Raw genomic sequence first — 19,027 nt, 5'->3', positions numbered from 1 at the left:
AGTGGAAGTCTAATGCCTTTAAGTTGCAAACATAGGTAGATGTTGTGTCATAAAATTAATGGGTGATTATTATGTTTTCAAATGTTTTGTGCTTTTTCAAATAGGTTTTTATCTTAGCCATTCCATTATGACCAAGTATATTATTCTGATAGTATTTTGGCATGGCTTGGTGCTATTCCTGAAAGCAGTCCCTTGATAGAAGATTTCTAAGAGACTGTGAGGATCTTCATTTCGGAGGTGGCTGGGGGATGAAAAGAGCCTTGCTAGTTAATGCCTGACTACATCTTTTCTGTATTATAATGAAAAACTTTTTGTGGGTATTAATGATGTCAGTTCCATCAGCACACAGAGTGTTCTTTTGCCAGCACAATGAAGAGCCTAATGTAAAGTCATCACACACCTTCAGAATCTGGCAGCCTTGACGTCTTGGAGGCCTTCATTGTGTCATATGAGTTCAGCTGTGGGCTGTTGATTGTTGCAGAAATCTAGACAGGAGCGTGACAGAAAAAAAAATTGATGTCCTACTTGAGTAGGGTTTTGTAGATTTAAATGGCAACTATATCAAGATACTGCAGATAGTTTTATCAGTTTTGTTAAAGATTGAACTGTCTTTATGGGTGCTGAATTATCATTTTATATCAATACATGTAATGTATTGATATAAAATGATAATTCAAATGTTACTTCACTGGTAATAATTGCAGAATTGATTTGCCTTTTAAGAAGTATCACAGTTCTCAGCTATTTGCAAAGCTCAAGATAAAAATCTGTATAATGCTTGGCATTACGCACTTTTTAGGTTTTTTTTCCTCTTGATTTGGTGATTTTTTTCATACTTTAGTGTTGAATACTTTTTGGTAGCTTGCCTGTCAGTTTTGACCACAGATACAAAAAAGTGGCCTAGAAAGCAGGATTACCTCCCTCCCAGCTGTTTGTCCGTGTGTCCTCCAACCCACTCCATACGCTTTTCAGAAATGTGTATTGACAACAAATATGCCAAGTTATTATTAGCAGGACTGTTGTCACTCTAAGGAACATCACTGGTATGACATTGATTTGGTCTGATGGAGTTTGACACCACCTGCATTTTGGAAAGAAAAGGTCTCTTACCTACATTGAGATCATGCATGCGCATGTCAAGGAAATGAGTCACCTGGTATCTGCTATTGGAGAGAGGGGTTTGGAATCAGAGCAGTCTTCTGCACACATGTAGCAGGCTTTGACATGCACAGATTTAGCACATACATGGAGGCAGCTCCCATAATCATAAGCTGAGAGTCTGTTCTAGACTTTGTAGTATCAAATTCTCTCAGTGCCCAGAACTTGCTGATGTGCTCAGCGTGATGCCAAGTTGCTCTTTGAAGGATTTTCATGTATCTGGCACTTCAGATTGATAAATATAGGAAAATCAGATAGTTACTTTCAAAAAACTTTGCCCAAACTGGTGTGCTGTTGCATATACATGCCTAAACGTAAACTCAGTCAGAGGTGAAAAAAGAGTCTGCTCGTTGAGGGAGGCAAGAGTATGCCTGACTTCAGGCACTTACTTCTGGATCCCTTTGTGTGAACTCTGAAATGGAGCCCAAGTTTCTTCTGGATTAAGCAGGTAATGGTGATGCTTAGCTCTGACCTGCAAGTAGTTAATTGTCATGAGCTAAAGAAAAGTCTGTGAAAGTTGTCTTCCCCTTTCTTAGAATATATATGCTGTTGACATTTAGAGATGTAGGAATTCAGTCACTTCTCCCAGCCTCTGTGAAGAGATGAGTTACTCTTCTGGCTTTGCAGAATGCTTGCTCCTCATATTTCAGGAGAGGTTCTTGTGCCTCACTACAAGCCAGAGGTGGGCTTCCCCAGCTTTGACAATGATGTAAATCAGAATGTGGTTCCTTGAAAATTATATTTCTGTCTCAAAGATTTGTTCAAACCTCCATCACCCCCCATTTTTTTCTGTCATAAGAGCAAACAAAAATAAGTAATGTTGGTGTTAAGCTTTCTCTCATACTTTTAGTCTTATCCATAGTGTAGCAAGGAGGCTTTCTGTTCAGTTTTCATTGGGCTTCTTATGCTTCACCCTTTATGTTTTAAATAATAAAAATACAGGCAGTCACCACCCTTTCAGTTTTAAAGGGAGACTATCAAAATGTGGCACATGAATTATACATAGTTGTTAGGAGAAAAAAATGCAAACTAATCCATCAGGGAGTTTGTCAGAATATATTTTATGTACAAAATATCTAGGAAAAATTAAAGCAAAATAAATAAGTATGTCATGATATTTGTTTAGAGAATAAAAGCTAAATTCCTCTTTCAAGGGGTTTGTGATATAATTTAATATAGAGAGAAGCAGGGTTTGGGTTTTGCTAAGCTACTTGCTTAATTTCACCTATAGAAAACCAATATATTTGGAGTGATTACCATGAAAATATTGTGAGAATTTCAGTAATCTCTTCTGCCAGTGAAAGGTAGCTTATTGTCCCTTCATGTGGTTTTGTGGGGGGATATTGGTGTGACCTTTATAACTTTGCATTCAAAGGCATTTTTTAGATTCTAGATGTCTTTATTTTGTTTTTCTACATAAAAAGGGAAAAGTGTTAGCATAATAAAGTACTGCTTGATGCAAACTAAAATTTATCCTGTGCATTTCACAGATGTACACTGCTTTTCAAACAGTATTTTTCTGTAATACAATAGTAATAGTTACAGTTCTGATTTCAAAGCTGTGGTTTTGTAGTCTTCCAGCATTACTTGCAAAAGAAATTTTTTTTTTCCTCCAGTTCCCCATTTCAGGAGCCTTGCATTTGTATGAGCTTGTCCCACTCCTCCAGAACATGTCTGGATTCAGGAAGAGGTGGAATAATACATATTGCCTTAGGACAAGCCATACTTCAGTGAAAGGCTGAAAGGTGTAGAGCTGAAGGGCAGCGAGCCTCCTGTGCCATGTGCCCGTGGTATGGGGGAAGCTGGATCCAGGAAAGGAGTTCAGCCTATTACTCATACTTCTGCTTCTCCGATGTTGAGTGTTACATTGAAACTTGTTTTGCATATTTCATTTGGGAATGAAAGGAAGATACAACAAGGTCCATGCACTGAGGTGCCAGTCAGTGCCAGCCCTGGCTGTTGTACCCCTTGCAGTCTCTGAGTTCAAGGTGGGCTAGAAGTATTTGAAGTACTCTTGTACCACTAAAAAGCCATAACCTGAGAATGAGAGGCATCAGTTTTTCACATAAACCGTGCTATACTTGGGAATTTTTAAGACATCAAGCAATTATTTTCACTAAAAAAGGAAATTTAGTAGTGTTTAGTCTCATTTCAATTATTACAAAGGAGGAGGCTCTCGAGCACTCTGCAGTGCTCTTGTGGCTAACCTGTTCAAAGCTTTGTACCATGTTGAATTTTCAGGATCAAAGGCATTTTGGCACAAACTTTGCTCTTGGAAACTTACTCTCATCATTAAGGACAGATTGCTTTATTGCTAATGCCCTGTCCACACCTAGCCCTGATTACTACACTGCTTTAAACCCTAGAAGGCATTGTGTGCCTAGGGAAACAGCTTCAGACTACTTCCAGACCCACAGTTTTAAAGATTTTTATTGAGCTGTAGGGTTTGTAGATAATGGAAATAACCAGTCCAGTGTTGAAAGTTCAGTTGTTCCTGGAAAAGTGTATCTCAGGTCTAAAAGGATAAAAATGTATCAGTTTACAGAGCTACCTTAATTTTTTTGCATTGTACTATTTTATGTAAAATGTTTGTACTCACTGGTTAAGAATGATTGCTTTAAATTTGTGCATTTGGTTCCAGCTTACATGCTGAGTATATTTGTATATTTGTATAAAGATTTCTCTATTGCTCAAGATACATTTTAATGGTGTTAATTTTAGAAACAGATTTTTGTTTTCTATAATTAGAAATTATGAGTTATATATGTAGTTTATATCTTAAAACACCAGAAGTGGTCTCTGAGATAATTGTAGATTTTTTTTAATTTATCAAGTTATGTGGGTAAAGTATGTTCTGACCAATAGCTTCTTAGTTTGATTGTTGGTTTGTTTTTTTTTTTTTTCTGTGATTTTTCTGGTTAGTTTGTTTTTTGTGTGTTTTTTTCTTTTTTTAGTGGGGGGTTTTTTTGTATTTTTTTTCCCAATTGAAGTAAAACAGAAGAGCTGTTAAATACGTTTTCTTCCCTTATGGATGTAATTCTAAAGATAATCACAGCATTTAGGAGATATGCATTTCAATTGCCTCTGCAATCCATGTTAACATCCTTACATGAACGCATTGTGAGATTTTAGGTTTTTTTAATGTTTTACAGGAAATCCCTGCCTCCTTTATTGCTAAAAATGTACTTGCTTTTGTTGTGAAAAGCATTTTAACCATACCTTGTGTTTTTTGTCTGGGAAGAATGAAGGATTGGATGTATTTAAAGGGCAGTTAAATGCCACTCTGGAGAAAAAGATACTTCCCATACTTCCATCTTATAATTGCTTATTATTGTGGACAAATACGTCAAGCTTTTCCTAGATCACAACTGTTTGCTTCTCATTCGTTGAGTGCTTGATGTGAGATCTTGCAGCCTGATTTGCCTTTCCTGCTCTCTTCCTCTTCTCCACCCCCTCTAAAGAGGGGGATGCTTAGGCTCAGGCACCATGCTTATGTGTAGGCTGCATGTGATTAAAAAAAAATTGAAGAATACAATTTTAGCAGTCTTAAATTGTGTGTCCAGAAGAACTGATGTTTGGGCTGTCATCTTGATGCTGGGCTGGAATTTGAGGATGAATACTTATCATAGAATCATAGCACGGTTTGGGATGGAAGTGACCTTATGGTCATCTAGTTCCGTCCCCTCTGCGAGGGGCAGGGACACTTTCCAGTAGACCAGGTTGCTCAAAGCCTCATTCAACCTGGCCTTGAACACTTCCAGGAATGGGGCATCCTCAGCTTCTCTGGGCAACAACTTGTGAGGTGCTCTGATAGTTTTGATGAATGCTCCAGAGAAACCACTCAAACAATTAATTCTTCCTTTGGCGTTTGAGCCCTTTGCAGTATGTGAAGGCTATTGTTGTTTCAGACCTTCCACTTTTTAAGTAAAGAATTATGACTTATTTATGGGAGCAACAACCTATGTGCATAAATTGACTTGGGAACTCTGTGAAAAACCAGAATGGAATCTTACTCTTGGTCTATTAAACAAGAGTGAGTATATGCTGTAGGAGAATTCCTAATAATCTTTTTTTTTTTAATGTGTATTTTTTGAGATGAGTTTAAAATTAAGAGCATCATAAGTATGGATTATAATAAATAATGATAATGTTTTGGCTAATGATTTGTTGCCAAATATACCTTCAATGCAGGATATTTTCCAAAATGTTTGTATTGCTTGTTTAGAAGAATATGTCTGCAACTTCCTTGAAAGACATAAAAACTACTTAATACAAATACTTGTGTATCTCAAAGCAGAATAAAAAGTTCAGTGTTGAAAAAGAATTTTATTTCTAGGATTTGAGAAGTTTTTGCTCTTCATAGTTTGGAAAGTAAGTGAAAGACTGAGAATTGGGCTTTTCACTGGTGATTTCAAGGAGTTCTCTGGTGTGGTATGTGATAGGACTTCACCCAGGCTAATTGGTTAGCCACAGCATGTGCTACCTTTCTCTTCCTGTTTCCCTACACTATTTGGTGGAATATGATGCAAAAGAAGGGACATTAGAAGGAGAGTGAGTTGTTTGGAAATTTTTGATTAGAGGCATGAGGGCAATTTGTAATTTTTTTTTTGTGTAGAAAGCAATAAGAAAGACATTGAGGCAATTTTGGTGGGGTTAGGCTGTTTTGCAGCATGGGAAGCAAGGTTCTGTTGTGTGTGTCATAAGCTGGCTCTCCATGGAACTTCGAGAAACCCAGGGATTTTGAGCTACAGGCTGGGTTGCATTTTTTTCTTTATGTCTTAGCTGTGTTGGAGTAGTCTTTGCACTTCCAGTACTGTTCCCTATAGGAGCAATAACATCCATATTCAGTAACTTATTCTAAAGTGAAAAATATTTTTAATGTATTCTACTATTCTTTTGTTCTTCATGATCATCAGTATTTCTATGAGTCTTCAAATTCTGTCAAAATGAGAAAGGCTTTAATTATATTGAGGTCTTGTATCTGTCTTCCATCATATTTGGCAAAGTAACTGACAGCAGATCCTCCTTTCCCCTGGAAAATGGGGCGACTGATGCTGTGTGCCTTTTGATCTGTGAACTCACAGCTCTGACATAATGATGAGAAGCCTGGAACTCCTCTCCTTTCCTTACCTCATTTTCCAACTGTGTTTTGGGGGTTGCTTATTTAACTTGCTTTGTCCTTCTGCTCCTTTCCAAAAGTTCCTCTGTAAAATTAGTTAACTACATTAATAAGAAAATTATGATCCAATATACCAGATTTCCCCCTTCTTGCCTAAATCATATAACATTAATGAAATTAATTGTGTCTTGATAGTTTTAGTTTGTTATGCAGGCAGCAGAAGTTTAGTCCTGGAGATAATCCTGTAGCAAGCTGAAATGGCTTCTTACAGAATAATGGGATGATTAGTGATGCCAAATTTGAAGACAAAACTGGAATCTGATATCAAAAATGTGTGTAATTTCTGCATTCCTGAAATACATACAGAGCTACTGGTCATGATTCTTGGTTACAATATAAGATTTTTTCATTAACTTGTGTGCAAACAGAGAATACAGCAAGCGGACTAAACCCCAGACTTCAAATAACAAGTTCACCCAGAGTAACTAACTGTTGACTTAATTACAGCTTCAAAGTATATGCTAAGATTTTTCCACTACAGCTTTTTATCACTTCCACAAGTTCAGCATGCCCTATACAGATACCTAATTTGTATGCTGGGCCCTGTGATAAAGCTATTTCTGTCGATGAGATTCCAAAATTGTAGGCACTGATGTCAATGCAGATGAGGTTAGCCTAATTTGGTCAAGAGAGGGCTATGCCATGCAAAATCTTCTTTACATGGGCACATAAAGGCCAGTGCCAAGACTGACAGGTGTCCAGTGGGTGGCAAGGAGCTTCAGAGATAAACATTCTTGTTGGTACTGCTACAATTCTTGCTTCTTTAAGAAACAATGTAATAATTGTAGGGCTGTTTTCAGCATCTCTGCAGGATAACTAAGTAAAATGGTAATGGCACGTAATTTTGCGAATGTAGACCTTATAAATCCTATTGAAATAATGTCTTTCCTATGCTTAATTCAATTTCTGTTTAGTGTTAAAATCCTGACAATGAAAGTAGCATCTTGTTACCTTCAAAAACGGCGTATTAAATTCTGAGGTGTGCTGCTGTGAAATCGCTGTAAGAAAAATTACTTGAAAGTGGTTTTTAATTGTAGGAGGTCTTGGAATGTTGTAAATGTGATAAAGTGCACACTCAGGTTGAATAATGAGGAGTCTGTACAAGGATATAGTACTTGAGAGAAGGCTGTAGAAAGATACTAGTGGCAGTATCCACCTTTTTTTCCTATGTCAATATGTCAGCAGTGAAGTTTATCAAAAATGTAGAAATCTGTTAAAAGAACACTTTCTTTGTATGCCTGTTTCCATACTTCCTTCCATGCCTCTGCTAACAGGATTGCAATCATACATTGTTTTTTGCCTTGTAATTTTTTATATTGGTTTTGAGCTTGTAATTCTTCTGTTCTTTTGTCAGCTGCTTCTTTCTTCATGCTGACCTATTAGAAAAAAAGCCAAACCAAACAAAACCAAATCCACTTTTTTTTAATGCCCAGGAAAATATTTCTTAAACTGACTTCTCTGTAATGGAAAGCTGAGCCTTTTCAGTGTATTTCAGTCTCAAACACAGTAGTCTTTTTCAGTTCAACACCTGCAGGCACAACACTACTGAAAAGCTCTCTCTGTTTCAGGGTCAGCTTTATCTGTAGTGGGTGAGAAGCTGAAATAAGTAGATTTGGGTTTTGAGGAAAAGTGTTTGGACGCATGGATTGCTGGCACCCACATGCTGACAGAATATTAATGCTAGGCAATATTTACATGTTTAAAGCTGTGTAGATGCCTATGAAACATAAAGTTTGTATGAAAATCCCTTTGTTAAACTTCATTAGCAAATTTTTAGAGCATTTGCTATGAGAAATCTGCATCTGCTACAGGTCAGAGAATTAGAATTTAGAAGTGAGAAAGGGTAGTATTGGTAGCTCAATAAAATGAAAGGTGGGAAGATGGCAATAATATATTGTGGCCTGAAAAGTGAGGGAAGGTGTTGAAATGGCAGGTGTGTGCCATGGGGAAGACTAGGGTTTTCAGCTTACTGTCTCATTAGAGCTTCTTCAAGTTTAAGGGAGTTAGCTGAAATTGATCTGCCTATCCAATTCACTTGAAATTGGTCAGTTTATCCTTAATTGGAAGACCAAAAGCATTTTTGCGGATGGTGGGCAAGCAGATTTTGCAACAAGTCTTTAGTGCAGATGCATCTCTAGATGAATTTCTTTTAGGAAGAACATTGTAGCAGAAACTAACTGCTATGGTTTGGGTTTGTATAAGATGTGGGGAGGGGGTTTCTCTTGTTTGGTTTTTGTTAAATTTGGGGTTTTTTGTTAGTTTCACTTGTTTGGGTTTTCTTTAAGCTTGGAATGTTGGGGTTTTTGTTGAGGTGAAAGAAATTGAATGTAGTTGGTCCGTCTTTTCTGTATTTCATGTACTAGGAGACCATGTGTGGCTTTTTAGTTTTGTGCTTTGCCTTTTGGCAATCTTTCTTTGACACCCTTTATTCTTCATAAACTCTGTGATGACTTTAAGTTAACTATTGTTTTCATTTACTATCATAAATTAAATACAATATTGATTTGTGAATTTGGCAGCAAATGGTGTAGCCAGTTTCAGTGTCTGTCCTCTGTAGTTCTTCAGTTACTTTAATGGAAATAATCACAAAATAAGAGAATGAAAGGCAGACTTTATTTATTTCAGATGTTCTGTGCTCTCTGCTTAATTTGTAAAAGTGAATCTTCCAGCTTTCCCCTTGAAATATAATATTTTTTGACAATCTAATATTTTTAAGTGATGGCTAGCAAAGAAACAGAAACAAAGATTGTTTTATTACTGCCTTTCTAATATTTAATATACTGTTGGAGCTTTAGTATATGCCAGTGTGCCTGGGGAACTGCTGAAATGTGTTAGGTTTTGTTTTGTTTGTTTTTTCCCTGTGGAAATTGTTAATTTTTTTAAAATGAGATTTGAAAATTGAAAATCCTTGCTTAAAGTAGTTGGTAGCTGTGTTGCCTGGGGAGTCTTAGTAAGCGTGAATATTTTCATTTTGTGTAAACTGTTCTTTAAATGCTTCCTCTGAAGTGAATTGAAGTGTGAGTGAAGGGGTTAAAGGTAGCTTTTAGCAGTGCTGGATTAGGAAAAACTTGCTAGACAAGAACCAGGCAGGAAGATATTACTCTAGGCTTAGAGAGAGGTGAGCCCTCATAGGTATGCGATTACCCATCACTTAGTCAAATAGAGGCTTTTAGTTGTTATTATAAATTTTATTTCTTTCCTTTTCATGTGTGAATGAGAAAGAAGCCCAGGGAGCAAGGGAAAAGGAGCATCTCACATTGTAGCCTGCCCCTCTGCCTTTTAGCCTTCACTTACTGCACTGCATTGCTCTCTTCTCTGAATTCATGAACTGGACAGACGTCTGTAGAAATTCATACATGAGCTGTTGTGTGGGGAGACCCTGAGTGCTTCCTGTGCTCCCCCTTTCCACACACAGGCTTCTGGAGGCTCTGAAGAATCACAGTTGAGCTAGTAGTGTTCACATAAAGTTATTGGGAAAGATTCTCTCCAAGGCAAAAAGTTTAAATCTTGGAGGTTTTAGAAGACAGACTTGTTGCATCCTTTGTGTCTTGTATTGATAGTTTGTAAAGAGTTATAAGATACAACTTGTGTGACTTTAAGTTCTGTAATTTTCTTTTCTGGTTGTTGTGATGTGTTGACAGTTTTGCCGTGTCTTTCTGTGAGATTGTAAACTCAATGTTTTTTATTTAGATTCCCATTTAAATATAGCACAGTAAGATGATCTTTCACTGTTCAAAGGATATGCTTTAGAAATAGAACATAAATTTTTTTATTCCAAAGTCTAAAACATGGGTAGCTTTTCTTGTCACACGGTAATGTTCAACTGTTCTCACTTACATAGCTGGGTTACTTGCAATATGTGAAGTACGTGGGAATTGAAATTACTGTTGATTTGCTTCCAGTATACCATTCAGTCTTCACTGAAGGTGTATTTAACAGTGAAACATAGTAACTTGGAGCAGATAAAACTCAACTTCTTGAGTTTTACATCTACCTTTACCATGTGGGTTGCAGTCTTCAGACCCTAGTAGAACTTTGTCTTGTAACGATGGTACTGTTTAACTCTTTGAAATCACAGATGAAGGTGTTTGTATTGAACTCTAAAATGGGCCTTGTTTCTTGCTGCGAATGAGCAGGTTGGGAGTACCTGCCAACAGGCGTGGGCAGATACAGGCTGCTGTAGACCAGTCCTGACTGAGCATCTGTACAGCTCCTAGTATGGTTCTCTGTCCAAGAGATACTCACTACATCCAGTGGTTAAAAATGAATATTTCCAAAAAAGTAAATGAAAAATACATGTGTGTCAATTTTGTCTTAACTTTTTTGTTCTTTTTTTTTTTTTTTGTTTGTTTCTTTAAAGAGGCTTTTAAAAAAGTGATGTATAACTCCTCTCCAAAATCTCCTCTCTGGAGAGAAGCAGAAATCTTAGTTCTGTGAATTTAAGAAAGTTCCTAAAATGCCACAGTAAGTAAGCATCCTTTGAAAGCATGTGTCTGAATAAATTAGAGGAAGAATACGGTATTGTCGAACTTCAGTTAATCTTGTGGTGATTTGTTTTACCTAAAACAGTAAATTTCAGAGTTTCTATATTTAAATTATCTAAATTGGATTGCTTGTCACTGAGACAGTTTATACCATATAACACTTTTTCTTATGGAAATGCATCTAGCTAAAAAACTGAAGTTCATGATATGACAGAGGAAGTGGGAGTGTTCTAATTTGTATTGCAAAAGAATAATTTTTTAAAAAAGTAAACTGTTTCAAGGTGTTGAATCTATGTGAGGAAGTTAAAGTGTTCTTATATACCCCTCAACTACGGTATGTATGGTTTTGACTTTTTCAGTGTTACATGTTGAGCAAATAAGAGGAAAGGTTTAAAACAGCCAACAGAAAAATGCAATGTTTAATAATGTGTTTTTTTGGATAAAGATTTATATGATTTATTTATATAAAATATGACTATATTATATTTTATTATATATTTATATACTATATGTCTCTATTTATATAATATATTAATATATATTTTATATATTTATATTATATATTTTATATATTTATATCATATATTTATATATTTATTCATATAAAATATAGACTACCTCTTACTCCTTTTAGAAATAAAGGACACAGCATGATCCTGATTGTTTTCTATTGCTATGTTGCAGTAGCAGTAGAAAATTCACTGAATGGGTGATGGTACAGAAATGCATGTTGTCGACTTGTTTCATTCATTGGGATTGTATCTTTTCTGAGGGGGGGTTTCTTTCCTTTTCTGTCTTACTGAGGGCTGAAGTGAAAGATTTCTAAAACTGAAAAGTGGTTTTTAAGGGTGTAATTTCTGCTGTCTGGATTCGTAGCCATTCTTGACTTTCAAAATTCATGTTTTGGAGTTCTCAGTCCTTGGTTTAAGATCAACCAGCCTTTTGAGTTTAGTTGCAACAAGTGAGGCAATGGTGATTAATATGTGGTTGTGAAGGTGAATTTTGCTAACTTTCTTAGGTTTTCATCTTTGCTTATGGCTTGCTAGCTCATATGTAGCTTTGTTGATGAGTCACTGTCCCTGGAATTATTCAAAAGATGTGTAGGTGTGGCAGTTAGGGACATGGTTTAGTAGTGAACTTGGCAGTGCTGGGTTAGCGGTTGATCGTAAGGGTCTTTAACAACCTAAATGATTCTATGATTTTGTAATAAACAGCAGGAGTACTTGGAATCTTGTACCTAGTTGCAACTTGGGCTAACATGGCAAATCTTTAAAATAAGAAGCTGAATTGGAAGTAAGTTAGATAACATTTTAAAATAAGATGTAAACAGAAGTAGCACTTGTAAAAGTTGATTATTGTGAAATTCTAGAAGTTCTGCTTTCCGTATCTTGTATCAGTGTAAAAATAATGGTGCATTTTCTTATTTTTTCCCTTGAGAGCAGTGTTTAGTGGTTGGGTTGGGCTGCAGCAGTAGCTACCCACACTTGTTACAAGAATATTCATAGATTACCATTTAATTATTCTTTTTTAGTGAAGTCTGCTGGAGAAAGAGATCACACATGATATATAATGAGACAGGGAGAAAAGCAAAGAAAAGATGGAAATGAGTTTTGGGTTTTTTTCCACTGTGTGCTGATGAATTTGTAAATGATAGGCTTATTCCTCTACTGTCATTACATGCTGTTAACATAGTGAAGTTCCCAGACTGGTTCACAGCAAGTAATAGGTCAGTCAGGCGTGTATCCTAGAAATCAGTGTGCCACAGGCCTCTCTTCTGGAAGGGGGTGTTTGAAGGGCAAAGGAGATTCCATGGAGATTTCTTTTCTGGGTCGGGTGTACAGGTGCATGCACATGAAATCAGGTCATTCTGGCAAGTAGGAGTGATAAGCAACTTTATGCCTCTAACTGAGCATAAAAACTCAGATGGTGATGGACATCAACAAAGCCCTGCTGTATTTAAAACGGTGCATCATTTGAGACCCAGCAGTGTATCTGAAATCTGGTGCTCTTGCTTCTACTCTGGATTTCTTGTAGGTCTTACTGAAATGTGTTTTGGGGGTGTTAGAGCATTTAAAGGCACTTCTGCACAAACAGTAATTACTAAGCTTTGTAAGGCAATCCTGAGCCATCCTCAGGGCTGATGAACTTCAGGAAAATAAATAAATACAGAAAAGTATTGGAATAGATGGGTATTTAGAAATATACAAGTAAAATTGGGATCCTGTACGTGGTACTTCAAATAGCAGAGTATGTAATAGGAAATAATGGGTTTCCACATGGAGCCTTGGAGATCTCTAGGAGTGTATATGGAAATAATTGGAGCCTTACAAATAATCATGGTCTGTTAATGGGGGGAGCTACTCTGACTGGGTAGGAGCTGGTCCCATGTGATGCCTGTTTCCCAATGAGAGCAAACTGGTATCTTTAGCAAATTCCTTAGTGGAATCTTTGTAGCAACTGTTTCAAGACCCCAACTGCTTTCTGCTGTATTAATAATGCATTGATATTTTTATCAGGAATAGCACAGAGAAGTTTGTTCAGTAAATGCAAAAATTATAGCAAAACATGCCTTTGACTGCTTAAATGCATCACACAATGCTGCATATCATCCAGTCTACATTGAAGCCATTGGGATATTTCTGTTTCTTTAGAAATGGTAAGAGACAGCAATTGCACTTGTATATGTGAGCTGACGGTAAGGAGAGAGGAATAGGTAACAACTTGTATATGAATGTTAGGTACTTTCAGTCTTGCCTTACCAAGCGTGGTGTCTCTGCAGACGTCAAGGAAATGGGTTTTAGAAAAACTGAAAAAAAATCTGTTAGAAAGCAGTAAAGAAAAAGAGAAGAAAGAAAATGAAACAGCATTAGCAACTTCCCCAATTAAAAACAAACAAAAAATGCAATGCATGATAGCTATTCTTTTTTGTGTGCTTCTTAGTTTCAAGATGAAGCTGAGACTGATGGTGATGTCCACAGCTGAAGGGTCTCTGCAATCCCAGAACTGAGGCAGTATAACAGGGAGTAGTTAACACAGATGGAATTTAGTATTACCGCATTTTTATGTAGCCTTCTACCTGTGGGTTTACCATACTTATTAATAACTTTAAATAATTTCTTCTTTGTAAAATGTAGTGTCTTTCACTTTCACCTTGCAGTTGTTAGTGGGGTTATTCAAAGCAGCACTTTCTCCAAAAAGAGGCACTTTAGCTTCTGTGTTGTTTTCTTAAACTTCTCATACAAACCAGTGCACTTTCTGATTTTACTCTGTCTCCTAATTCAGAATTGTATTGCCAAAGCAATCTTTCCATTTCCAAGCTGTAATTAAAACAAATAATAATCTAGTGGTGCTTAACAAGTGGTCAAATACTTTTATTTCTGTGTTCTCATATTATACTTATGCATGAGACAGTTGTAAGATAACTTCCAGTAAGAAAAGGCCTCTTAATTAAACCACTTAATCATGGAAGACAAAAGAGGAAAGGGTGATCACTTTGTATTGTTCTGTTTGCTATGTTGTGTTTCTGAAATTGGTGGAAGAAGTCTTGCTCCATGCACCTGGGGCAAGACTATGCACACACTCCCAAAAACATCTTCATGTGTTTTGAAACAGGAAAACAAGATTTGTCAGGGAGTGATAATAGTGGTGACAGAGAGGAGTGCTTGACGTTTCAAAGAGTATGAGGCTATTTATGCTTGAGTTTTACTCAGAGGAGAGTTCAGTCTTGAAGCAGATCACCTCATTGTTCCTGTTTGCTGTGCTCATTTGATTGTTTTCTGGTGTGGTTTTGGTATGTGCTAACCAGGCTTCTTCCAAAAGAAACTAAATCGTTCACTCATTGTGTGCACCTAGTGTGCCTTAACCCTCAATAAGGTTGTAGAGGTTTGATCAGTTATTGGATCATTTTTTGGCAGCTTTGAACCTCCTGTGGTGGGATCTGGTTCAGGAAGTTGGAGTAAATATGGCCTTCAAAAACAAATTAAAACTCCTGGGCTTCATATAGTATAGGTGTAAAGACCTGAGCAGCAGGTGTGTTTTGATCTGCTCCAGTTGTGCCAAATTGTAATGCAAATATAGCCTGATGCCATTTATTGTGGGTTTATTTTTTTAAAGAAACATCAGACTAGTGGTGATTAATTGTTAGGGTGTTTTAACCGTGTCAACTATTTGGAGGTGGTAATGTTTTTAAATTTATCTCTGTGACAGTTGGTATTTTATGTGGAACTTAACAGACCTTTAGATAAGTGCTGCATTCATGAAGTGAGGTACCAAAAGGCCCATTCTGAAAGTTCTTGCCTTTGGTTTTGATCTGACTGTTTTTCTGGGGCATGAGGACAGGGCAGAAGATAAATGTTTGGAATGTAGTGGTTCTGTAGGGATGCACAGGTTGTGCTGAGAACATGATTATAGCTTAAAAGACATCATAAATATTCAGAATCATGATGTAAAATAACAAAGAGGTCTATCCCATTTAACAAATCTTCTCCTTAATTTAGTAAACATCCGCTGTTGTGCGTGTCCCCTTTTCCTGTGGAGGGGAGGAAATTAGTTTGTTAAAACTACTCCTTTGGTGATCTGAACTAACTTTTGTGTTTTGTGCACATACTGGAATTTGGAATTGATTTTTTTGCAAAAAAAATATATATATTGGAAGAGCAGATCTTCATATAATTTTGCTTTCAGTTATTCAGTGTCATCCTTTTAAACTCCTCATTATCCTACACTGTTCCTTATTCTCCCCCACTGTAGCTCCTTTTTTCCCTAAGTATTTAAGATTTCTTTGTATTTTTGACATGAGACACTTTTGTCAGCTTAAAATGACAGAAATTATTAGAATGAATCTTAAGGCTGCACCAAGCACGTAGGAACACTTTGCTGCACAGTCAGTGTTCTTGGAGGAAGTTAGACTGCTTTCCAACCCTGGGAAGGGCTAGGGAGACTGTAGCCAGGTTCAACCCTTGGAGCAATAAATAAAAGCCCCATGCCAGTTCAGGCATGAGTGTGAATGGCTAGTATGAAGGATGGTTTGGTATTTAGTGGACAAAAGAAGTTAGACAATGACAATTGGTTTGAACAGTTGCACATATTTGGTGCATTAACTTTCATTAGCATTATTTATAGTACGTTGCTATAAAAGCAATTTTGAAATATGTTTTGAAGTTCAGTTCTTAGCATTTCTCCAGGTGGCAGAGATAAAAGGAACTTGTGAATATCACAAGTGCTGGAATCTGCTGGAAACAGGCTCTTCATAGCATTTGAAGGCAAGGCAGTATCCTGACTTAGCTTGGGTGTTTTGACTACTGGAGTTTGATCCTATTGTCTGGCACACTTTGCTGTATTTAAAGGTGATGAAAGGATGTAATCATGGTTTTACATTTCCGTTGCCATTTCTGTGAGGTTTAGTAAGATTTTACTAATTGCCATGTCCTCTGGTTGTAAAACTTTCTTGTTGAGTCCAGTGTTGGCAGCGAGAGGAGCGGGGCAGAGCACATTGCAGGGGCTGTCAGGTGACAGCTGCTGCCTGCCTTGTGCCTCACTGCTGTACCCTGCTGCTTTCAGCACTGGCGGCCATCGGGGCAGGAGTATGCTTCAGGTATTTGGGGTGATCCAATGGGAATTGCATTGATCTGGTGTTTTGCTCTGATCCTTATCAAATGGATTACTTCTAAGGTAGGCCATTTTTAAAATCTGTTTTGACTAACTGGGTTTATAAGTAGTCTGAGAGAAAACAAGTCATTAAGAACTTCACAAGTGCTTATTTTTCATTTTTAAATCTAATCTGTTTTGGAAACATTATTTGCCATTTAAGATTGTGTTTCTTAATTGTTCGTACATGATTTTGTAGCTCTTGACTTTTGCTTGTCTTGAAGTGGGAAGGAGTGTGTTTGTAGCAGTGCCAGTTAGGAGAGGGTGAAAAAAGGGATCTGAAATGGCTTCTGAATGGCAGGAGTTGGCTTGCCTGTGTTACCAACAGATTTCCAGTTTTATAGCACCTTAAAGCCTTTGTGAAAATAAGGGAAAACAATTTTAAACATAGCGAGAATAATACAAATTAGTGTATTTTGCTTCCTGGACAGGATATCCTTTTTGTATTGTTGATTTCAGAGTTGCAGGAGTGGAAATACCAGTTTTGTTTGCTTATGTGAAATATCTACTTTACTTTGTAGCCTTTCATTTGAGATCCCTGTGTTTTTCAAAGTGCATGCTAATGTTAGGATTAAGTTTTTACTCTGTCATTCCAAAGAATGAAAGTATCTCCATAATGGATATTTGTGCTGGTAGGATATAGATGAGATTGGTGTCTGGAGATGAGACCAGGCTCTTCTCAGCATAGCTCACTGCAAAAAGGAGGAATAAATTTAAATGTACGATTATGAAGGAGAGGCAAAATAATTGGAGAGAATTAAGGAAGCTGGAAAAAAAAATAGAGTTCCTGCATTCGTAGATAATTTTTTTGTTATTGCTACTGATACACACTTCTAAAATTTTTGTACAATCAACAGGAGAATCTAAACAAGCATGAATTTGAGTTTGTTGTGAAAACAAGCTTTGCCAGGCACCCATGCCTGTACTCTTCAGTCATTGCCAATAACGTGTTTCTAAATTTATTAAAAGCAAAAATGGTCAGGCTTAGTTGCTAGCACTTGTGACAACTTTTGTCACATCAAGAAAAAGATCAGGATGCCCAATGGATGTTTGCTTGTGACTGAAGGCAGATTCTACAGATTTACAGCCTGTGTGCTAGACCAGTACATCATCTGCATTTTACTGGTATACTGTTGAACTGCTGGCTTTTTGGAACTTGACATAAAAAACCTGTTCAAGGATTATGTCTAATCCAGTTTGGTCAGAGATTGTTTTAAGGTGGGGGAAAAAAAAAATTCCAAGTAGCTGACATAATACAGTTAAGCATAAAATTCCTTGCTATTTATGATTGTGTTTTTACATGTGCTAGTGGTGGTTTCTTTTAAAGAATTAGTGGTTTTGTGTTCATTCATTTACCTATTTTGCCATTGCCTTGATGCTATTCTGATTTAGTTTCCTTAGACAATACCCCTGTGTATTACTGCCCTCACTTAAACTAATTGCTTGTGGGGCTTTTTTGACTGTACAGTCTTTCTGATCAATTGTCAAGCTTTTGTTTTGTATATTTTTAAGTCTTTTTTTTATGTTAATAAAGCTTTGGATACATTTTATGCCACATGATATGCATCTGAGGTATATAAGAAAAAATAGCTTACAGATGCTTGTGAGATATATGTATCACTAACATTGATAACTATCACTCAGATGATAGCTAGGTTTAAAAATGGTTGCCATCTGTCTTGGGAGGTGATCATGTGAAATAGCTTTATATGGAAGAAAATATTAAAATTATCGCATTTGAATAGTTGAAGGAAAGGCGTGGATCTTATTGCTGATTAAATTTCAGAAAGGCAGTATGAATGACATTTTCTTACTGCTGGTTTGATAAACTTTCAGAGTAGTGCTTTGAACTGCAATTAAATTTTAAAGTAGTTGTAGGACCGCTTTGCAGTGGCTTACCTGAATTCAGCGTGAATTTAAGTGCTTCTAAAGAGCGTTTTTCTATGCTTTAGTGAGTTAAAAACTTGATGGTGCTTTTTGGAAAACTGTGAATCTTAGCATGGAACTTTTAAATACTTGAAATAAGTCTAAGATACATGACAGTCTTGCTTCTGAAATCTAATCATAGTTGGAGAAGTAAGGTCTTAACTAGTTTGTCATTCTCAAGACTTCTAGTTCATAAACGGTCTTATGATCTTAAATACTTTCCAAGGGTGTATATTTGAGGTAGCATAACCAGTACATTGCAATCGGTATAACAACTTCTCCACACTTGTCTTCTGAGCAGTTGAGACTAATGCTCTGATAGTTCAGCAAAGAGCTTGGACTAGAAAGTCAGGTAGGTAAAAACACTTGCCTGTGTTGCTTTCTGTCCTCTGTCTTTTCTTTCCCAGCTTCTGAATAAACAACTGAGTAGCAAAATGAGGCTTGTGTAGTCCCTCAAAAAGCATGGATGGTTCTTTTGATGGGTGGTACTGAATTTTGAAGGCCAACAGCTCTAGCAGGTGTTGTTAGAGAATGAGAACAGGAGTTGTTTTGCTAGACAGTGCACAAACTGGCCCTTGCCAAAATGAAGTGCGGTAATGCTGGTGCTCTGCTCTCAACAAGATTGGGAAGTCTG

General features: G+C 36.9%; 1 protein-coding gene across 10 annotated transcripts in view; it reads left to right on the top strand.

Moving 5' to 3' along the window:
• PDE7A (phosphodiesterase 7A) overlaps window positions 1-19,027 on the top strand; it is a 75,882-nt gene that overhangs the window by 16,783 nt on the left and 40,072 nt on the right. Inside the window, exon 1 of one of the 10 annotated variants that reach the window (XM_059861251.1) lies at window positions 16,376-16,491. The exons of 7 other annotated variants lie outside the window; for them this stretch is intronic. In XM_059861251.1, coding sequence (XP_059717234.1) covers window positions 16,432-16,491 — 60 coding nt within the window. In that variant the 5' untranslated portion in view covers window positions 16,376-16,431. Of the gene's footprint in view, window positions 1-16,375; window positions 16,492-19,027 lie in introns of those variants that run through there. 2 more of the 10 variants (XM_059861267.1, XM_059861304.1) reach the window with 2 other exon arrangements.

The sequence above is a fragment of the Haemorhous mexicanus genome, chromosome 1, assembly GCF_027477595.1.
Source record: "Haemorhous mexicanus isolate bHaeMex1 chromosome 1, bHaeMex1.pri, whole genome shotgun sequence".
Taxonomy (NCBI): Eukaryota; Metazoa; Chordata; class Aves; order Passeriformes; family Fringillidae; genus Haemorhous; species Haemorhous mexicanus.
Note: the sequence above shows the minus strand (reverse complement) of the source record. Positions and strands in the feature narration are given on the sequence as shown.